Source organism: Embiotoca jacksoni, unplaced genomic scaffold, assembly GCF_022577435.1.
Source record: "Embiotoca jacksoni isolate LCO1_2020_lvr unplaced genomic scaffold, fEmbJac1.0.p SCAF_37, whole genome shotgun sequence".
NCBI classification, from domain to species: domain Eukaryota; kingdom Metazoa; phylum Chordata; class Actinopteri; family Embiotocidae; genus Embiotoca; species Embiotoca jacksoni.
This window is the reverse complement of record NW_027185389.1, coordinates 1,238,704-1,261,415: the sequence shown is the minus strand read 5'-3', so window position 1 is coordinate 1,261,415 and position 22,712 is coordinate 1,238,704. Positions and strand designations below refer to the sequence as shown.

Sequence of the window (22,712 nt, the reverse complement as noted above, 5' to 3'; positions counted from 1 at the left end):
CTAATTATTGATGAGATTATTTCCATGATGGAACGCTAGAGAGTCATTTTTTTTAAAATCATGCACACTAAACACTAAATTTGAGTCCATGAGATACGAAATCGTGCGCATAAAATAGCATTTCGTTCCCGTTTGTAATTTATTCATTCCCACGTTTCATGGTAAATCGTGGCCTCGACTTAGTATTTCGTGCACAAAATACTAAATTGAGATGCTATCTCATGCGCACGATTTAGCATCTCGTAGCCATGATTTTGTATCTCGTGGTCTCGAAACTAATAAGGAGGAACTTAATAGAATGACACTATTATGACTTGTGGAAAAAGATTACTGACTTAGAATTTCATGAGAGAAGTGGAATGGGAGTCTATGGAGCCGGAGCCTTTTTGGAGCCATCCTCTAGTGGCCGTCGGTGGTATTGCAGTTTAAAGCACTTCCGCATCGGCCTCATTTTTCAGACCTGGCAGCTACGAACACTTTTATATACAGTCAAAAGCAACAAAATAAATAATTTCATTCAAAGTAATGTCTTCATTGTTTTTAAATGTCCTTTTCTTTTGCCTTATGTTTTAATGCTTTTGACGGTTTTATGTAAAGCACTTTGAATTGCTCTGTTGTTGAAATGTGCTGTACAAATAAACTTCAGTGACGAAATACACATCTGAATGAATGACAGCCGTATTTGGCACTTTTACTGCCCACAGCATAATGTCCCTTTTTTACTGTGACCGTCTGGTGTTATCACCTCACACTCATTCAAAGCTGCTCTCTCCGTCACAACAGTTGGTGGCAAGAAGCTTCTGGAAGCTAACATGAAGCAAGCATTTCTTCAACTTAGAAAATCAAACATGACTGCTGCATATTTTTCCCTGATTGTTTGGAGGGAAAGAAAAAAAAAAAGTCTGACAGAAGGAGCCGGATCGCTTTAAGTTTCAGCAAACTGAACACACGCTGATTGGGCTGAATTATATTATCAGGAGCGGTGAAGTAAACAAGTCGTCATCACTATCATCAGCACGTGCGTCACCTGACACCGACTTGTTTTTCTTGTTAGCTTCGATTGGATCCAGCAGACCTCTTGAATTTCAAAAAAGAACCAGCAGATTTAATGATAAATTAGCAGTCATAAAGTGCTTCATATTCATTTAGATTTTAGTCATTTATCATCACATTAGGATTGCAAGTATGTTTTGATTTAGTCCATCTTCAAATTGATTGTATATTCACGTACTCAAACCCAAATTACAGCTTCAGGTTTTACTTTGAAAGATTATTTTCCAGTTTAAATTGTGACAACAAAGAGCTTCCAAACAAAATAAAAGACTTTGAAAGCCAGATTATTGACTATTCATAGATCATGCCCTCACGCGTTAAATACAGATTTTATTGAGTTCCAATAAATAACATCCTGGACCTGCACTGCCGTACAGATGCAGTCTGTTAAAAAAAAAAAACAGTCGTTCGCAGGATGGAGAATTGATTTGACTTCGGTGTCATTTGGTCGACACGTCGTCACGTTGACCTTGCGGGGAAGATGGCCGCTTTAGCAGTTAATACATGCAAGGACGAAGAAGTGGCACTTTGATTTTACATCGTGTGTCGCTAATTGAAAGAGGAGGGGAAGGGTCAACAAGAAATTACTCGAAGTAAGTGTGGTTTTATGCAAATGGTCCAAAAAAAATAAATAATTTAAAAGTGGTTTCAAGATATTTCACAGGAGAAATTATTAGCAGACAGTAATTATCTCGTGTCTCTAAAATGACTCTGCCAAGAACCTTTTATGAATAAATAAAAAGTTCACCGTTCTGTGAGGCCACCGTGTTTAAATAGATGTGGAGTTTATATTTGTATGTATCTATCTGTCGGTTGCATTTTAATATGTGGTGAGTTTGTAGAGCTGCTACCTTCTCTTGTAGAAGATATTTTTATATAAGACTTTTTAATAGGACTTAAAATAATTAAAATAAAACATAAAAAAAAAAGTGTGTAAGTTTTGAAGTGTGTTTATGGACATAATTTAAGGACAAAACAGTAAAACTGTGATGGCCTTCTGGTTGTTATTTGTCCTGCATCAAATAATGGAAAAAAAAAATAACACTCAAAGTTCACTGTTTTTTTAGGATTTGTAAAAAAGCTCAACTTAATTAAACATTTTTTGACTTCTTTAGAGTTTGTTGTGTGAAAATGTAGCTGCAGGCATTTTATATTGTCTATATTGATCCAATGTGAAATACGTCAACAACTGTTCAATAGACTGCCATTCAATTTTGCTCAGACATTCATGATCCCCAGAGGATAAATCCTACTGACTTTGCTGAGTCCCTGAATGCCCCACTGTGAGGCGAATATTTGTATTTCTCAGAGAAATGTCCCGACGACTTTTAAATCAGCCGACGTGTAATTTCCACATGAAACATTTTCTAATCATTAAATTGATCCCTCGACTTTTCTTTTAGTGCCATCATCAGGTCAGAATTTAAATCCCCCCCAGAGCTTCGGTTTATTACCGAACACCTGTTGAATCATTGGCATTTAATCAGCCTCGGGGGTTTAGTGCTCATTACAAACGCTAGCATGCAAATGAGCTAAATTAAGACTTGTAGCCACTAAAGCCTCCGTCATTGTTACTACAACTGTAACTGGTCAAACTGCAAACTCGGCCACGGCACGATGACTGCGTGCTCAGAATTGAATACTAAATTTTATACAATGAAAGGTAATCGACTTATTAAGTGAGAGCTTCGTGAAATTAGAAGAGATTTCACTATGTCAGTGGATGTAGAGGACTTCATATTGGAACACAGTTCTTCTTGGATGCCGTAATTTCATGGCTTCAGCTATGCAGTGCAATGTGAAGGAATAATAAACTGGTGTGTGTGTGTGTGTGTGTGTGTGTGTGTGTTGATATCACTCACAGCTTTTCCTTCTCCTTCACTGCTCTTCATTCCCCAACATGGTGCTCTGACAGTACCCACCATCTATAATTGAATTATCCACAGAAGAAACAGTATAAGAAACAGTATTTAGAAAAAAAAGAAGAAACATTAGCAGAAAACCAGTCAGTTCATGACATCCACACACATGTAAATCAACTTTTTATACCTTTCCTAGTTGAAAATTATTGGCCAATATTCTTTAAACTAGAATAAGGTTGATGAACACAAAATATTTCTTGCCCGATTAAAGATTTCAAGAACACATTAAGAGTTAAAAAAAAAAAATAAAAAAAAATAAAAAATAAAAATATATGGCTTTTACAATCTCCAGGGATCAAAGTGTTCTCTTTTCTACAAGTGAGTCTCAGTCAAAACGGCAGCACACATGAAGGTCCTGAAAGAGGTACTTGAGGTGCCGGCTACTTGAACGAGGCCGCATGAAAGCAACAGCCTGCAGTGAAATGACTGAAACGAGAAGCAGAAGACACTCAAAGAGTCAAAGATGTGAATTCCACTGATTTTCTGCACTCTGAGTTGAACGAAAGTGAATTATGGTGTCAGTACTTCACACAAAAAAAACAAAAAAGCTCCGGGATTTTTTTTCAGTGTCATTCCAGTAGAGCCACTAAAGTGTGTGGGATTCAGTGAGTGGGATTATTGTGTGGCTGCCATGTTTCACAGTAAATCTACTGTCAATTTCAATAAAGCTTTGGGTATCTATTTGGTTTTGTGGCTTTAACTTTGTACCCTGTTCTGACAAATCTTTAAAACTGTTGCTTTAAATGATGAAAATAGTCTGATTAAATCTGGAAGGTACAGGCCATTTATAAAAAATTTAAAATTCCTTGGATATTTAACTCGTACAAACATCTAACGCTACCGGGTATCACGGCAAAGCGTGAAATAGACACGCCCGTCCACTACAGCAAAACATGATATAGCTACACTTGATGTCAAGGCGTGACAGTGACATGTTTTGCCGTAGTGGACGAGTGTGTCTATTACACGCTTTGGCCTCTAGCGATTTCTACGAAAATGAAACGTATTGCCTGGTTTCAACCTTGTGACTTACAGGAAGACAAAACTATTAGCAACAACACATGATTAGGGTTATGAAAAGATGAACAACTAAGGAACAACCTTATCACCTATCTCACGTTTTGTTGTAGTGGACAGGCGTATCTATTTCACACTTTGCCGTGATAACGGGTTGTACTGAGACATTTTTCACAGAAAACAAAATAACATACACAAAAATTTGCATTTTGTATAAATTATAATTTGCCAATATTAATCGCAGCATGTTTTAGGTTAGAAAAACAAGCAAATGCAACAATTTATCGTGGGCAAAAAACTGAAATATTTTCCATATAGCTCTGTGTGGAGGCACACTGATATTTTTTTCTGAGCTGCGGTGGTCCATTGTTCTTATTATGCAGATGGAAATAAAACACATCTGTCTCCCTGTCACTAGATGCTGTATCAGTATGTTCATGTTGTAATGTCTTTGCATTATGTTCAATGGTTTCATGAGGTACGGCCTCATTACATTACTCTGAGTGTCATATAAGAAAACAGGGCTTTTATTTTGAAATGTAAAGCAGCCTCTCTGACTGCAGATGAGATTTTTCATCAGCATCCTATAAAGCAACAGATCTCCAAAACCAAAGGTCCGGACTCTGAGACCACAAGAGGGGGCAGTGAGAGGGGAGACGGGGACATTCAGTGTAGCACCTCATCTCATTACAGACCACAATCAGGGAAAGAAAACCAAAAAAAAACAACGTGATCTTAACTTGTATTTTCAGATTAAATCTATTTGAATGGCACCAATAATCAGCTATTGTATTAAAACTCCCATATTATTATCATTATTATGTTGTTGTTTTTTTACTACAAAGGAATAATGAGTGAATTAAATCAGTTAAGAGGTATTCATGGTAATCCTGTTGATTTCCTCCTGCAATCTGAATCGGATGAACTGAATAATTTACCTGGCTGGGTTCATCCACAATCATAAATAAGGAGTCTGCCTATTGGATGAGTGCGCAGCGGCTCGCTTCCATAAGCTGGTGTGCAGCCTCTCAGTTGGAGCAGAGGAGCGGGAGGAGAGCTCAGAGACGCAGAGGGAGAGAGGACGGCGCACATACAGCTCTCTCGTGTGTGAGCAGGCAGGGGAGCGCGGACCTGCTCTGGTGCTGTAACGCGCGTAAAAAGGCAAGTTCTTTTACGCACGAACGAAAAGTGAACAAGATAGAGAGATTGTTATCGAAATTTACAATTCTCTTACACAGAATTCTTGAATCAATCATTTCCAAGACAGCGAGGTTTCAAGTGGACTCTCTCCAATTTCCAAATGAGCGCGAGGCGGAAAAGCCGTGTGAAACTTTCCATTCTTCACTTTGCATTTGGCACCGGGACTTTGTCGCGCAATTTATAGGTTTACATCCTGCGGTTTGTTAGTATTTCGTTCGGTCTCAAACAGCAACATGGATCCTCTATTCAATACCACCCAGGTGCCAAATTGGACCAACGACACCAACAACGGGACTGCGTACTGGAACCAGTTCGTGCAGCCCGTCTGGAGGATCGTCCTCTGGGCCATTGCGTACAGCTGCATAGTTATCGTGTCCGTGGTAGGTAACGTAACGGTGATCTGGATTATTATGGCGCATAAACGCATGAGGACCGTCACCAACTATTTCCTGCTGAACCTGGCGTTCGCCGAAGCCTCCATGTCCGCCTTCAACACGGTGATCAACTTCACCTACGCCGTGCACAACGAGTGGTACTTCGGGCTGGTCTACTGCCGCTTTCACAACTTCTTCCCCATCGCGGCCGTCTTCGCCAGCATCTACTCCATGACTGCCATCGCTCTGGACAGGTGAGCTTGCTGCCTTTTCACTGCCTGTCTGTTGGAGAACCACATGAGAACTGACAAAAACCTGGCGAGTCATTATGTATTTAAAAAACAACAACATGGTATACAGATCATCTAATCTAATCCACTCTGATCACCATTCAATTAATGTTTAGGAATTTCTTAGAAGAACCTTAACTGTAGATCAAAATTCTAAATAATTTGTCACAATATCATTAAAAGACAAATACAGGAATGTCAAGAAAATGTTAGTGATGTATATTAAAAACCAAAGTAGCCTACAGAAAACTTGGTTATACGATTACTTTGCGTCTGGTTAACGGTTTTTGAGCCCAAGTGCTTTTCCCGAAATTCAATCAGAAACTTTTGTTTAATTTGCTCCGTAATGAGTCATATGAATATTGTGATGAGACCTGATGATTTTGGACATTGTAATATGGTGATATGGCATAAGTGTCGTCTTCTTCTGGCTTCTTCTGCCTTTAACCACTTAAGTCTTATATCTACATTATTGATGATTATTTATCAGAAATTTAATTGTGCAAATATTCCATTAAAGCACCAATACTCTACTCAACTACCATATTGTTGCATTATTGGGGTATTTGGTCAAAAGATCATCGTACAGCTCCAATGTGCACCTGCATTCTCGCAGTAATGTGGACCCCTTTTGTATTTACTATGCTGACAGAATCTCTGTGTTGCTCCTTAAGTGGGGAGGCTGACTATCACAGTTTCGCTTCACCACCTGCTGACTCAAATCCCCGTAAAATTCAATGAAATAAAGCCACCCGCTAAAAGCCTACTTGGTTGTTTTTTTTATGTCCTCATGCTAGAATTTATAGTCTCTTGAAAATATGTCCTTTGGGAGATTTATATCTTCATATCTGAGACCTCTCTTCCCATCAATGAACATTCCTGTGTGTGTAGGAGCTTTATTCATTAATGGGGCGGCTCCTTGTCAATGAATGCATGAAAAGCCACACTCGTGTGTGTGTGTGTGTGTGTGTGTGTGTGTGTGTGTGTGTTTGGTTGTGCAGTGTGGTGTGTGTATGCGTATACTTGTGCCGTATGTGTTGATGTGTACGTTCCTCTGTATGTAATTATCTCTATGTTCATGAGTGTGTGTGTGTGTGTGTGTGTGTGTGCGTGCGCGTGTTTGAAACAGCCGCTTCCCACTATAGCCATACTTAAAGCTGTGTCCATCTTGCCTGTAGATTATCATCATGATTGCATCCGTGTATTTAGTCCATCTCAGACATAATAGCCTGTAATTCTGTGTTTCAGCAGGAAAGCCATGAACTTGACCTTTTCCAAGATTAAGTTAAATCTGTAGAGGAAATGAGAATGAATAATATTAATAATAATGAGAATAAAGATGTTATTAGAGAAGCATTTCATTCACTGTGTTGGCATCATACTTTGGCAGCTGCTGTAATAAAAGGTATTTGAGAATGTTTGAAAGTTGACGAAGATGGTGATGGAGGTCCCCTCTTCATTTTCATCCTCCCGTACGAGTTTAAAATAGGCGCAGATACTGTTTTGTATTGAGATGAGCGAGATAAACCCCAGTTTTATAGAAATGCTCACCTCAATTGCATCCAGGCTCATCGGATGATTTACCAAATGCTAATTTCTTTTTTTTTTCTTTCCATTTTGTGTTGAGGAAATTGGACTTTCAAGGAGTGTCAATAAATGCTTAAAGTCCCTGACAAATGAAAAAGACTACAATGGATTAACCAACAAAAGCAAAGGTTCTAATTGTTGATGCTTTGTGTTAGTTCAAGGTGTTTATCAGCCTGACCAGACTTTGTGGTCCTCTGATTGGATGATTGTGGCAGCTGCAACATGTCTATGTACTGTGAGCATGGACTGTATATAAAAGTGGACGTAGCTTCCGGGTCTGGAAAAATGAGGCCGATGCGGAAGTGATTTAAACTGCAATACCACCTAGTGCCACTAGAGGGTGGCTCCAAAAAGCCTCCGGCTCCATAGACTCCCATTCAACTTCTGCACTGCGCTGCAGATGTTTCCTAGCAACCTATTAGCACATTAATTAATCCTGTATCTGATTTATAAAATCACTATTGGAACCAACTTTTTCAAGCAAACAGCTTTCGGGCAAAATCTAGTTCAGTTTTTAGTTTTGGATTTACAACTAGCTGGAGGTTGTGCGGGGTCTCCTTCAGGTCAAATAAAACTTCTTAATTGCTCATATGTGTGAATTCATTTGTCTACATACAGAATGTTCTGGTCTTTCATCAGCCAGTTGAATTGGATATTCTATCAATCTAGCAATGTTCCTGAGACTCACCATCGTCTCATTTGGCGAGGACATTTTTCTACTCCATTTTTTTTTTTGACTGTCTGCCATGATCGCTGCCCGCTGGACTTTTTGTTTGAATTGCTTGTCACTTTCCTTTACGTCCACTCTAATGCAACGCTTGAACTTCATCAATTCATAGTTTACCCGAAGCTGAAATTATGAACACTAATGATTCTGAATGAGCTGGTGGAGAGATATTAATATGCATTTTCGAGTCCCCATTTATGTCGAGGAACTCTTGATTAGCCTGATTGGACATGATGAGCGAGTCTTTTATGCAAATAAGCACGTGGAGCACAGATAGTTTAGCATAAAATGATCTAATCCAATAAGAGGAAATGTTTTGAGCAGCTGAAAGTTACTTTTTCAACCAGGATGCTCTTTCCCATTTTTTACCCTGACCTGCCAGGTTCACATTTTGTCATTACGGGAACCAGGAGTTGAATTTGCAGTTCAATAGGTCCTGCAGAGAAAAACTTGAAAAGGTTTTCATTAGTTCACCTGAGAGTTACACCCGAGATAAAGTGACTCGTAAATAAAACACCACAGAGTTAACTTAAATCTTAAATCTTTCCTCACTACAATGGGATTATGTGACACGACTTAAAACAGGGCGGTAGATGCGTCAACAATAAAAAATGTGGATGGGCAGGTGTAAAGTCACCTCAGGTCTCATCCTCTTTGATATGCAAATGAAGTGAAGTTTTAGTTTGTTGCTTTAAGGTTTTTTCTACATTTAACCCCGACTGAAGCCTCATTTTTTTATTCAGTTTAGCTATTAATGGATCTGTCAGAATTTACCAATCCAAAAAAGTCTAAATAGGCACACCATGAAATTACATTAACTTTCTGTTAGTCGTCACGTGAAGTTTGATACAAAACCACGTACACGACAAAAAACCGACAGATTATACAAAGCTCTGGTACACCGTGAAATTAGACTGAAAATAGGAGAGAAAAAAAACTTTTATACCAGCGAGGCCATTTGTAATTTAAAAAAAAAAAAATGAACCCGTGACACGCGCACAACCTCGCTGTTAAATTGTGTCTCGTTTCTAAGGTTACGTAATCACTGTGATGGCAGGTTTCCATACAATAGTCAATATTGTGGCCTTAATATTTCAATCAATTCATTTAATAAATTCAATAATATAATCACGGAATTTCTAGCGCTCGTTCTGGATTTACTTGTGTAAAGTGTGATTGTCCAATTTCAGTCACAACAGGTTCCTGCAAATGTTTCAGAATAAAAGCCTTGGCAAAAAAATAAATAAAGGAACTTTTATTTTGAAACAGACACAGGAAGTGTTGAGTTTGTACTCAAATGTAATGCAGTAACTTTAACAGGGCAAAAGGTAGTGGATCAAAGAGGCTTCGAGTTGATGTTGGCGAATCGATCAATTCACTTTAAATTTGACAACTTTGACCAATATTAATACAAAACTCAACACTTCCTGTATCTGTTTCAAATTAAAAGCCCTCTTGCATTTCAGATGACAGAAACCTTTTATTTGGTGCAAAGCATAGTGGGAAAACTGAGACATTAAGCCAGCATTTGTCTATAATTAAAAAAAAATTGTAATACGGAAACACTTATAATAAAAAGAGGAAATACTATTTTATATTCTACCAAAAATAATCTTGTTTAAATAAGGAAGTTTCTCATTTCATGTTACTTTCGCTAATTCTGAACAGCTGCCTCGGAGCGATGTCGCCTCGAACCGTGAATAAACAACAGTCCTATCAACACTTGTCATTTGCTGCCACTGAAAAAAATCAACTCAGATTAGAGATTCCAAAAGTGGTTGTGAGACTTGATTTTCCTAATTGAAGGCATTTAGTTGATGTGATTATTATTGATGTGATGTCACCATTCATTGTGTGTCCTTATTAAATCCTACTATTTATTAAAAAAAAATTAAGCGTCCCTGAAAGCTCAGTGTACTTCATATTAAAAAAAAAAAAAAAAAAAAACATCCAAATAAACAAAGCGCAAACAAATGAGCAGGTGTGCTGAAGGAAACTGGAAAAACAGTGAAGACAAACCAAACACAGAAACGCTGCAAGTCGTACACGAGTCAGCGGAAATGTCGCCTTGGGGGAATTTCCTCAAACGGGGCCGAAGTGTTCACGTTGCCTCGGGGATGAATTGATTGGACGGTCAGAGATCACTATGACTTCATGTCCACCTCATTCATCTGTGGCGTTCTTCTGAACACGATATCTGGGTTTCTTCACATTTGGCTCGATCGTGGATTTACGTATTTGAATGTGTTTTACACTTTTTTTTTTTCTTTTCTTTTTTTTATCTTAGAGCTGAAGGTGTTGGTAAATTGGTAAAACGTTTTCTTTGTTTGGTTTCGATCCATGTCCTTACGTTGTATTCTCAGAGCCAGCACACACAAGCAAGAAATCTACCGATACCGTATATTATCGTTATTTCCACTATCTATGTTTTCTGTGTTATTATCATTATCGATTCCTCACCAGCACGTCCTGTATGTGCCACGAGATTAGACCGACCTCAACCAGCGACCTCATCTTCTACCCCAGTGGACACACACTGCCTACTGAGTATTTCTGTGCGCGCGCGCGCACACACACACACACACACACGCACACACACACACACACACACACACCAGGGTCTGCCACCTCCACCCAGCTCATCTTCTTCCAACTGTCGATGGGAATTTGACATAACTGTCGGTGGAACAACAACAACAACCCCCTGAGAGGCCAATAAACCCGAGGAAACAAATTCACGATCAAATTACCACAACCTGCTATCAAATGCAATTTGTTAAGAAAAAAAAAAAAGTTCAAAGTCCCCGGCAACCTTGAAGAGCAGCGAATTGCATCTGTCGCTTCGGCTTCTTCCCTCCCGATCACAAACGTCTCAGACAAACCATGTGGTGTTTATATACAGGAGATATATATATATATATATATATATATATATATAGATATCGACGGTCCGCCTGCTATTTGTTGGCTATTAATTAGAATTCTTTTTAAAACGTATCCTGTTGAGAGGAAACAGATACTGCCCACAGACCTTACTTGAAGTGCAGCGGTCTCAGAGGTTTACGTAAGGTGTGTAATGAAAGGGAAGAAAAGCACAGCGGAGACGAGCTCTGCAGCAACAAAACCCGCGAAAGCGAAACACCTCTCAAGCTGCAGCAGGGACTTTCAAACTTTTCTAGTTGAACAAAATGAGATTTCGTTTTTTGTTTTTCATCAATTCAAGTCCGCTCTTTGTTTTAGTCGAGCAACATGTGATGCCATGAATGTGCAACACATTTTTTTTTATTTTTTTTTCTGAGCCTAGAGTATTTTTTGAAATTATTTTCAACCGAAGCGCCGAGTTTATTTTTTTTTTTTTTACACCAGTTTTTTTTTTTTCTGGTTCGCCTACAGTTGAAAACATTTTTCAACTTTGGTTAAAACGCTGCACTCGTCATTGTCGTTCTTTTTACCCAGCTGTTGGTGCAGGAGCTGTCCTTTTCAGATCAGGTACCACATTTTAAATCTGTTAAAAATTCCACCCTTCATTCACACACACACACACACACACACACACACACACACACACACACACACACACACACACACACTTCAAATTTTAGGAAAATATCCCAGTTAAAACTTTTCCTGCTCATCATGAATATTTAAAAGTGTTCGGTTAAAGTTTTTGGAAAATTTGCTAATTCGCTGCTCGGACCAGAGTCTTCATCCAGGAGTCTCCGTTGGTTACCTGGCAACTGGTCCAGAGAAAGTGTCCAGAACATAACCCCTTAAAGTCTTTTACACAGATTCAACAAACAGGATGAGACGTATTAATTAGTGAGCTTTAAGAGGGCCGGTCGGGAGCGTTTGGCAAAGCCTGTTTCCAGGTTTCATGTTCGGCTAAGCTAACCGGCTGCTCAGACAACAAAAGTGGACAAAAAGGTCCAAACTGAATGATTTTGACTTTTAGTTTTTTCTGAAAATTTTTTTTTTTTTTTTTTAAACGGGCTAATCCTAATTAGAGCCTACGGGGAATTTGAAAGGATTTGGATGCAACAAGCAGACTGGTGCGTGGATTAGAGTTTGATAAGATGCTAATAAATTCGAACACACATATTTTGGTTGTTAATACGTTTTTTTTTGTTCATTTCTGTATTTCTTTTCTGAAAAATGCATCTCAAAATTACATCGTGTGCGATAAACTCCGTTCTCAACGACGAGATTGTAAGAGCTTGTCGGTCCGCTGCGGATGCGTTAGACGCCGGCGACGAAGATTTGTGCCGCTGTCCTCTTCAGGTGTGCGTTTGATTCTGACATCGACGAGTCGACAGTGACTCACCTACGCGGAGAGAAAAGCCACGTGGCTGCCGGCCAGAGTGAAGCGGAGGCTGTGATCTCCAACTCTGAGCGGACCGTGAGGGGAGTGTTTCAATTCAAAGGCCTCCTCTTCTCTGTGATTTAATTGGAGCTGGGAATGTCCATTTGACAAGATTCATTTGGGTTATTAGTGGGATTAAGCCTTTAATTGGACCTCTTTGGCTCGGGACTGGAGGGCTTTGCCTAAAAGGGAGCCCAAAAAAATAAATAAAAAACACTAATGCTAACGCTCTGGAGACGAAAAGGAATATTTCCTGACTGTCCAGTTTACAATAAGAAGTTTGGGGGTTTAAATCATAGACTGTATAAAAGTTGACGTAGCTTCGGGGGTCTGAAAAAAATGAGGCCGATGCAGAAGTGCCTTAAGCTGCAATACCACCGAGTGCCACTAGAGGTCGGCTGTAAAAAGCCTCCGGCTCCGTAGACTCCCATTCAACTTCTCTCATCAAATGCTCAGTCAATAAAATTTCTCCACCAGTTACTTTGGCGTTGTTAGCTAAAGTCGCTCCTTCTCATTAGTTTTCTGCCCGTCCATCCGAAAATGATCCCGTCATTAATTAGAAAATAAGCCTAAAAAAAAAACATCGTTTTTGGGGCCGTGTCTGTTTGATTGATCTGAGACATTCAATAACATAAACTCGACTGGATGAATGTAGATTCCAGGTTATTGAGCAAAACTTTTTGAGATTTTTAAATGAAAGCAAATCAATACGACTGATAAGTCAGAATGTCAGAAATCTGCTCAGCAGGCAAAAAGAAAGAACCGAAGTCATTAATTTTCTCCTCTCTGAAGTATTTTATTCTTACTGGGAGGGAACGGCTTCCGGTTTTGCACATATTTTCCTAATGAGGCTCCTTGCTAACGACGTACGAAGTAATTTGAACTTATTCACGCTCTGCATTGTTTCTCTGATTGGGAGCACGATCTCAACGATGTGAAATGATTACTCAAACGTCCTGGGAGAAGAAATCTAAAAGCCTATTTCACTTTTTATAATGAATCTCCGGTGTTGTTTTCAGGATCAGGAGTATGCGTGGGTGTGTGTGTGAATATTTGCATCCTGCAGGTTGTTTTTCAGCACACAGTTCGAGTTACCCTTCAGGAACTCTATTTTAAATTTGTGACTCGCATGTAAATGGAATTTTTTTTTTTTTTTTTTTTTTTTTACACTTTTGCCCACATCAAGGGTTTAAATAACTTGTGACCGCATGCTGAACAATGAATCCATCTGTACAGCTTCTTCATCTTCTCCTTCAGGTGAACCATCACTTTTCAGCAGTTTGAGGTTCGAGGTTTGTTCATCGACAGCTTAACTTTTCGTTTTTTAATGATGCTTTTTTTTTATTTATTTTTTTTTAATGGTCACGTAGCGAGTGAAGCTGTCATCAAATTCTCGGTGACCGGAAACATTTTTTTTACAGAGCAGAGAAAACAAGGAGAGAAAGAGAAAATACATGAGCGACTCTCACACCGAGCTGAATTGAAACGGGTGCACGGGAACTAAGTTGATAAAAAAAAGTTACTGGACGTAACTCGAGTTCTATGAGTGGGTTTGTATTTTGTTTCTTGCACAGGAGGATGGGTGGGATGGTGATGGGGATGGGGAGGGGGGGAGGCGCTCAGGGGTGACGGTTAAAAATGTTCTCCGTGCGTTGCTCACCGCTCGTGTCATCTCTTGCAGGTACGTGGCCATCATCCACCCTCTGCAGCAGCGCATGTCGTCCACGGAGACCAAAGTGGTGGTGGCCGTGATCTGGGTCCTGGCGCTGCTCCTGGCCTTCCCCCAGTACTACTACTCCAACACGGAGCAGCTCCCCGGACGGGTGGTGTGCTACATCGACTGGCCCGAGTACACCGTGTGCAACTTCAAAAAGATGTGAGTCTCTCTCTCGGCGGAGCAGCTTTTCAAACGGGCGACAAGCGCCGCTAATCACTCTTCAATCGACGGCAAATGTGGGAAGAGGCTATTTTATATTCGGTGGAAATGAACGTAAAGTGTAAAAAAAAAAAAAAAAAAAAAGCGCGGGAAGTTCTCTGTAGCTTTGTAGTGGCTAAATTGAAGGCACATCATGGCGGATTTGTGTGTTTTTTTTCCACTGGAGAAAGGCAAACGGGCCGAGTGGGACAGGAGGAAATAGAGCAACCCCCCCCCCCCCCCCCTAGTGGTCATCGATGGTGTTGCAGTTGCAGGCACTTTTGTATTGGCCTCCTTTTTTCAGACCAGAACGTAAAGATCGGTTGATCAAACCACAACAGGCTGAGTGTGTTTCGGAGGAATGACCCCGTGTTTATCTACGCTATCGATTCCAACGTCGGTGAAAGCGAGCCGACAGACTGCGTTTTTCCTTTTGTTTTACCTTGACTCCACAAACGAAAGAGCCCGTTCAATCGTCTCCTGAAGCAGCCGAACGCGGACCTGAGTTTTATATTTAGTCTTGAGAGATTGAGATAGAGTACAGCCGGGATTTTTTTTTTTTTTTTTACTTCTCAAGTGCTTTTCTGATTTTGGGAGTCACTCAGAGTCAAAGTATCCTCTCTCTCTATTCAACAGCTCATTTTCTGCTTTAATTTGCAGCGCTATGCTGAGATTGTTTGTTAAATTTGGGTTATTTTCTCTCTCCTTTTTCAGTGCTTTCTCTAATGGGCCATTCAGAAAGAAATGTCTCAGAGAGCTAGCAGCTTGATGTGTGTGTGTGTGTGTGTGTGTGTGTGTGTGTGTGTGCGCGTGTGTGCGCGCGCGTGTGTGTGTCTATATGTGTGTATGTTGCTTTTGCCTCGTCCATGGACAGCTGCAGACTCGCACGTGAGGCGCAGAACAGATCTACGGTGCCGATGTGTTCGGTACAGGACATTCAGTTCAGGCTGTACCATACATCGTGTGATGAAAGTGTCAGAGGAGCTATTTGTGTGTGTGTGTGTGTGTGTGTGTGTGTGTGTGTGTGTGTGTGTGTGTGTGTGTGTGTGTGTGTGTGTGAAAGGGAAAGGGTGGGTGTTTACTATTTGTTCTTGTACATCAGCTACGACACGTTTTTATTGGGCTTCCCGCACGGCCAGAACCCGCGACTCCTCGGCTCAGCTTGGATTTAGTCCAGAGACAATTACAGGAAACTGTTGACAACAGTTGTGTCGTCAGTGTTGACAAAAAGAGAGAAGGTGGTGTTGCTTTATGATGCAATTACAGAGATGAAATTGCCCTGCCGGGTTTGATTATTCATTGTTTTGCAAGAACCACAAAAAAGACGTGTTGTAAAACAGATTTAAGAAAAAAAAAAAACCTCTCTTTTGAATTATAATTTGCGTTCATGTTGAAATGTCCATTAGCTAAATTACGGCTTGAACAATTCTTTTAATAAACATCCAAAATCACACATTAACGATTGGAAAATAAAAATTCTGTGAAGATGCCGACGTTTTTCCATTTTCTTTTCTTTTCTTTTCTTTTTTTTAAATGTCGGACGGAAATTGTTTCCCAATTGAGGTAAGTCTTTTAAGTTGCATACTGGACTTCGCCCGGTGTGAACCCGACCCAATTTTACTCCGCACACGAGGGTCTGGCCACCCTCGGGTTCATTTCAATCATTCAGAGACTCCTGCCAGACATTATTTGAACCGTCGCGACGCAGAGGGCTGAATGACATTAAAACTGGCACTGAGAATGATTTGCAGGCGCGCCGCGACCTCGGCCGGGGCGGCTCAGTCGGAGCTGACCGGCTACCTTTCCTCCAAATATCAGGTTTCCGCACGTTGCCGAAATAGAAGCGAAGGACTTTCGTATCATAACCAGCGACTAAATCACTCTAACAGTCTGTCATTATGTATTTATGCCGCAAAGGAAATAACAATAAGCTGTCGCTGCCGCTGAAGGGAACCGATCTCATCTCACCCTTTGCACCACCCGAGTAACCTCCAATTTCTTCCATTTTGTTTTGTTGTAAAAACACACATGAACACACACACGCACACACGCACACGCACACACACACACACACACACACACGCAGGTACACACACAAATACTTAGCTGAGCGAACACAGAAAAAAAATGAAAACCACCCACGCAATCAATGACTCACATGTGCCGGCGCACACACACACACACACACACACACACACACACACACACACACACACACACACACACACACACACACACACAGCTCCGATCACAGCTCAGCTGATGGCAACCTTTCAGCTCATCAGCAGCAGAGTTTCGACCCGTTCGGCTCTGAGCCCGGCCGCCGCCGCCGCCGCCGCATTTCTCTGTGGAAATATGCTTTGTTATGAACAGCGCTGCGGTAATTTCGTCGCTGCGCTTATTACATTTCTTTAATGAAACTTTAATCGGTGACACGTGGAGGTGACCCCGGGGTCCGGTCCCGCGGGTCTTTCTTCGCCCTCCGTCTGCATCCTGTTTGACGGGGCCCGTGTTCATGCCTTTGCGGCGAGCGAGGAATTAGTAATCGAGGTCTCGAAGGACGGTAATAAATGTTTGCGAAAGCGTGTTTACACAGATAACTCTTCACACAAACCGCACCCGATCAGCACACGCTAATCCGAAGACACACAAACACGGGAAGCAGGAGGACGAGCTCGGCCGTACGTGCCATCTGTTTCAGATCCGCGTGCGCCTCTGTGTCGGAACCAGACGGCGACGTCACCCGTTGGTTTGGGGAGCGTCGTTGTGAAGGCACGAGTTCGGATTTTTTGGCCGGCGCCATCTTTGCTAGTTGGGAGCAGGAAGTGACCATATTTGGATGAGCAGTGGATCTGACTCGGTCTGATTGGAAACCTGAGGACAGTACGCTACGTCTCGCCCACCGACAGCGAAAACCTGACTGCACCACAGGCCTGTCAATCAAACAGACCCCCCATCCCCCAAATAAAAAAAAAAAAAAAAACGGCTTTTTGAGGCCTAATTTCAAAGTAATGATGGAAATCATGAATGCACACAAAACCTCAGGTGCTAGCGTCGATGAAGCCACGTAAGACTCGGAATACTTGCTGCTGAAAGTTATGGCTTCGTTACTGAGCTGCGCACCGTTCACGCACAGCAGGAGCAGTCTCAGAACCTTTTGATCAGCTAAATCCAGCGGGATTTTAATTGATCGATGATAACCCTAATCTATAACCTATGTTCTCCACCTGCAACTTTAACCCTTCCTCGAAAATGAACCGCTCTAGTCCTAGTTGTAAAAAAAACAAAAAAAAACAACACAAAATGACTCCATTAAAGCATATAAGCTGATAAGAAATACTCCAAAAAAATAAATCAATATGACGCTTCTGAAAGACACACACACACACACACACACACACACACACACAGAGAGTCGTCTGTCTCGCTAAATTGGGCTTTACCCGACGTGAGCCTGAGATTAGTGACAGTAAAGCAGTGTGTAGCGAGACGTCCCGCTACCTCCAGTATTCCCTCGCCTCCGCTGGCAGGTGAAGTCAAGGGAACAGCTGCCCTTCCTCCCGACACACACACACACACACACACACACACACACACACACAAACAGACACATTAATTATGTATACTGGTACAAACACCCACATGCTTAAATAAGCAGGCGCCTGCACAATTTAATCAACCCCATAAACACGCATTTCTTTTAGCTTGCGCTTTTATACGATCCTGAACTGACAGCGAGCTCATCCATTTGTTTCCATGCATTAAATATTTATGAGTACATGTTTTCAGTCACATCATATTTGCACTCACACTCACTCTCACTCTCATACAGAAATATAGACATCTCCAAGCCCTTTTTTTCCGGGGCGAGATGAGGCAATAGCGCCTGAAATTGAAACAATGAGTTACCGTGCGTGATTTCTCAGCCCGTCTGCGGCCTCTGTTGAGTGAGATTTTATTGACCGTGCTGGTATGACGGTAACGTGACGTAGCAACAGCTTCTGTTCCCTAAACTGTCGTTTATCAGTGACGCCCGCCCGCCCGTCCGCCCTCCCACTGAAAGAAACAAAATACGAATGTATTCATAGAACTGCAGTTACGTCCAGTAACTACTCCTTTTTTTTATTTTTTATTATTATTATTTTTTTTTTTTTAATGTGCACCCATTTCAGTTTCAGCTCAGTGTGACAAACCATCCCACCCTGCTAAGGCTGTCTACCTCGGGGAGTCCCGGAGAGGCCGTATAACTTCAACAAATTTACGAGACCATAGTGAATCAAATGTGTTCCCGTTGGAAGGACGTGTTCCCGTTTCAAGGACATTTCAGAGACGATAGTGAATCAAATGTCCCGACTCCGAGAACAATGAGAGATATCGGTGGCTCTGAACTTTCAGTGTTATTCTTTGTCTATTTTTTGGAGAACCTGAAGACTTCCGGTCCGGCCGAACGTTTTTCCACGACAGTTGCAACTGAACAACTGCAAAATATACTTTGGTGAAACATCAGTGTCACTGTTAGGAATGGCAAATTGGAAATAACTGCATTAATTGGACAGTTGTTAGATATTTTACTAAGACTTTTATAAAAAGGCTCTGTCACGGATTAAACCAATAAACAGCATTCAACGTACTAAAAACTAGCCATTACGTTTTAAAAGTCCTCTTAATGAAAACTAAATTATAGGAATTTCCTTGAAAGAGCTCTATAATTTAATCAAAATGATGAGAAAAGTATTTGCGTTTAATTTATATGTTGGTTCATGAAGAGTCATTGATTTGCACAGGAGACTCACATTAAACTAGCGTGTAAATTATGTAAATGAGACAACTGTACCACGGTCACACGAGTAATTTATGGAAATTAATTAATTGGATAATATGAATTGAACACTGTGAACATTCCCTTTATAACTGGTTCTCAATGATTTCATACCTTTAAGGAACCCTCCGATGAATTTACAGGAACATATCAGTTTGTTTTCTTGGAAATTACATCAATAGAATTATTATTTTTGTTTTTTTTACCAGATTAAGTCCTCTATAGCAGTACAATGGTACGTTATCATGATATTTGGTGCGTTTGCCGCCATTTTTTTATGCACATCATCACTGATAAAAAAAAAAAATTTAAATGCAAACAATGTACTTTCTATACAAAATTAAATTAAAAAAAAACAAATTCTCTGAGGCTTAAATTTACAGTGGAGATTACCATGTTTCCATTTCTTTGAGTCTTTTATCCCTCATCGCTGAGGCTTTAAAAAAAAAAAAAAAAAGGTGTTGAACAAATTTCTTTCCTTCTGCCTTTCCTCCATGTTTGTTTGCTTGGCTGCTTCTTTGCTTTTCTGGCACTTTGCTACATCTCTTGGCACATTACTGTTGCCAAATGTTAACCAGGAGAGCAGCTTTAAACCAGCAGCAGGGCTGTGCACTGTGTTGCATTCAAGTCCCGAGACAGAGTCAGACCTCTTTGACCTCCAGGGTCATGTGAGGGATGGAAACAGCTGGAGGCGCCAATCGACCTTTTTAACAGCCAAGAAAGTTTGTAAGTGCTGCCAAAGGAGGAAATCATTACAAATGATATAATAATAATATAATAATCCAACCGACCGTCCTCGTAAAATTAAGTAAATATCAACAGCAAAGATTCGGATGCAGCTTGTAAACAACCTGCTGTATTAGTTTTTTTCCCCTTTTTGGTTTTTTGGAGAGTTGTGATTTGAAATTTTCAAAGGTATGAATGATGATTATAAAAGAAACAAATGACGACATGCAGCAGCCGACCTACCGAAGTTATGATATTACAGCTATTGTGAATATTTATCTAAATGTAACCTCATCTTTTTGAAGACCACGCCAAAAGATACCTTTAATATAAATAACTTTTTAAGTTTCTGTATTACTATCACAGAATTGTCAATCTGCAATACCACCGACTACCACTAGAGGCTGGCTCCAAAAAGTCACTATAGATTCCTATTCAACTTTTCTCATAAAATTCTAAGTCAATGCATTTTTTTTTACGTTATTTTAGTTTTGCTAGCAGTCCATCTGAAAATAAGTTTAAAAAAACTGTGTTTTTTTTTGGGGGGGGGGGGGGCGTGTCTGTTTGATTGACAGTCCTGTGATGCGGTCAAGTTCCAGGTATCGTCGTGTTTCCAATCAGATCGAGTCAGACACACCGCAGGTTGTTGTTTTTTTTTTTAAACACGTTTGCCGTTGCCATGACAACACATATTAATGCTTCTTTTATCTAAATTCACCTTTAGTCTTGAACCACTTTTGAACTGATCTGAATATTTCCTCCTGTATAAGTGATATGCCCTTGAATTGAAGTGAAAAAAATAACAAAGTTAATACATGCTGACAGAACCTTCAGCTGTACGACTGCTGACGAGACAATTTAATGCACCAGAATCAACATTAATTACATCGTAGACAAGACTGATAAAAAAAAAATAATCCCACCGGACCCCGGCTGAGGCCTTTTACTGAAACTAAAAACTACACCAAGGAGCATCATAGGATGTTGGCCACCTCTCGATGAATATACATCATAAAGAGAATAGCTTTTGGTCTTTCTGAACACGGCGATATTTCACCGAAACGACGAAAGGAGCACCTGAGAAGCACTCGCACGTGTGCAGGATGCTAAAACATAGCAGCTCCCTGCAGTCAGACTCTCCACAGAAACCACCAACATCGATACGACTGCTGCAAAAACACTAAATCAGTAATATCTCGAGTGCTTCAATACGTAAACAGTGACAGCAAACATCTGGTTTCCTGGATTGTAGCTGATTGTGTTTGTTCACGAGCGGCAGCAAAGGTTCTTTACACCTCTGGGACCGTGTGTGTGCGTGTGCATGTGTGTGTGTGTGTGTGTGTGCCAAGAAATGCCGGTTTTTCATCTCCGTGGCGAACCGTCCAACAATGAGCATCTGAGAGGCCGCAGGAATGTGTTCAATCCCTGAAACATCACAAGACACCGGCTCCCTTCTGTAATTTGTTTGGAACCCATTGAAAGGCGAACACACCTCAACCCCCGACCCCGAAACGAAGAACGCTTTTTAAATAGTACCATAATGAGAATGAGCTCATTCCCCGGGAGCTGTAAAGGTGCCTCTGAGCTTTCCGAGCAGGATGAAGGAAGCCGCTGTTTCAATTATTTGCATAATTTGTTAAGAAGTTACTAATGTGTATGGGACACACACACAAAAAAAAAGTAACACTTAAAAATGCACAAGAATGGGCGGGATTAAGTCTTTTGTGCTGGTGGGTCATAAAAAATAATTCCGTCATTAATTTGATATTAGGCCCCAAAAAGTGGCATTTTGGGGGAGGGTGGTCGTGTCTGTTTGATTGACAGGCCTATGGCACAGTCAGATTTTCTGCTACAGGTGGGCGGGGCATAGTGTCAGAACTACTACTCGCTCTTCCCCTGCTCGTCCAAATATGGTCACTTCCTGCTCCGAACTACTTCGAGTCGGCAAGACTGTGACGACCAACAAGTCAAACTCGAGGCTTCATGACGGCAGTTCACAAACCAATGGATGACGTCACTGTCGGTTGCTGTGGCCGTTTCTGGACACGCCCACCTCATTATCATAAGCATGCGGGATAATGGGAAAATAGGGAACATAGAAACCATGAAACATGTGCCAAGACCAGAAAGATGAATTATGCAAACGAAGCTGAAAGATAAACGAGCTTGAGAAAGATAAACATTAAACGAGATCCATAGATAAATTGGATTTGCCTGATAATCTTCTACTGACTTTTGTTGGTTTATGAATTTCAGAAGCTTGCCAGCTTCTCTGATCTCTCATCCATAACCCAGTATGACTGACGTTGTTATGGCACCACTGTTTGTTTACGCACTATGAAGCCAAAATCCCATAAAAGAAAAAGTAGCTTTTTTTTTTCTTTTCCCCCTGTGATGCCGTATCTAACCACCACACCATCTTACAAAGCCACTTTAATCATGCAAATCAGCAGCATCAAGTTAATGGATCCCATCAAGTCCGTCTGCTTGATTTATACTTCCGCTTCATGATTCAGTGTCTGGAGGAGTTTGGAGCCCTTCAGAACGAGTACATATGCCATTTAGATGCTCGCGGCATCTGGTGTCATGAGCGTTGTTATTTTCAGCGTTGCAGTAATGTGTCGACTCCTTGGTTTGAGAGCTCGGTCTGATCGAGAGTTTGACCTCGACGACGTCTTTACGGGCAGCAACGTCCTCGCGAGTCACGGTGACGTGGTCGACC

General features: G+C 40.9%; 1 protein-coding gene across 1 annotated transcript in view; it reads left to right on the top strand.

Moving 5' to 3' along the window:
- Positions 1 to 5,061: 5,061 nt before the first annotated feature.
- tacr1a (tachykinin receptor 1a) overlaps positions 5,062 to 22,712 on the top strand; it is a 38,556-nt gene continuing 20,905 nt past the window's right edge. Inside the window, exons 1-2 of the mRNA XM_069166195.1 lie at positions 5,062 to 5,820; positions 14,212 to 14,406. Of these exons, the coding sequence (XP_069022296.1) occupies positions 5,426 to 5,820; positions 14,212 to 14,406 (590 nt within the window). The 5' untranslated portion in view covers positions 5,062 to 5,425. The remainder of the gene's footprint in view (positions 5,821 to 14,211; positions 14,407 to 22,712) is intronic.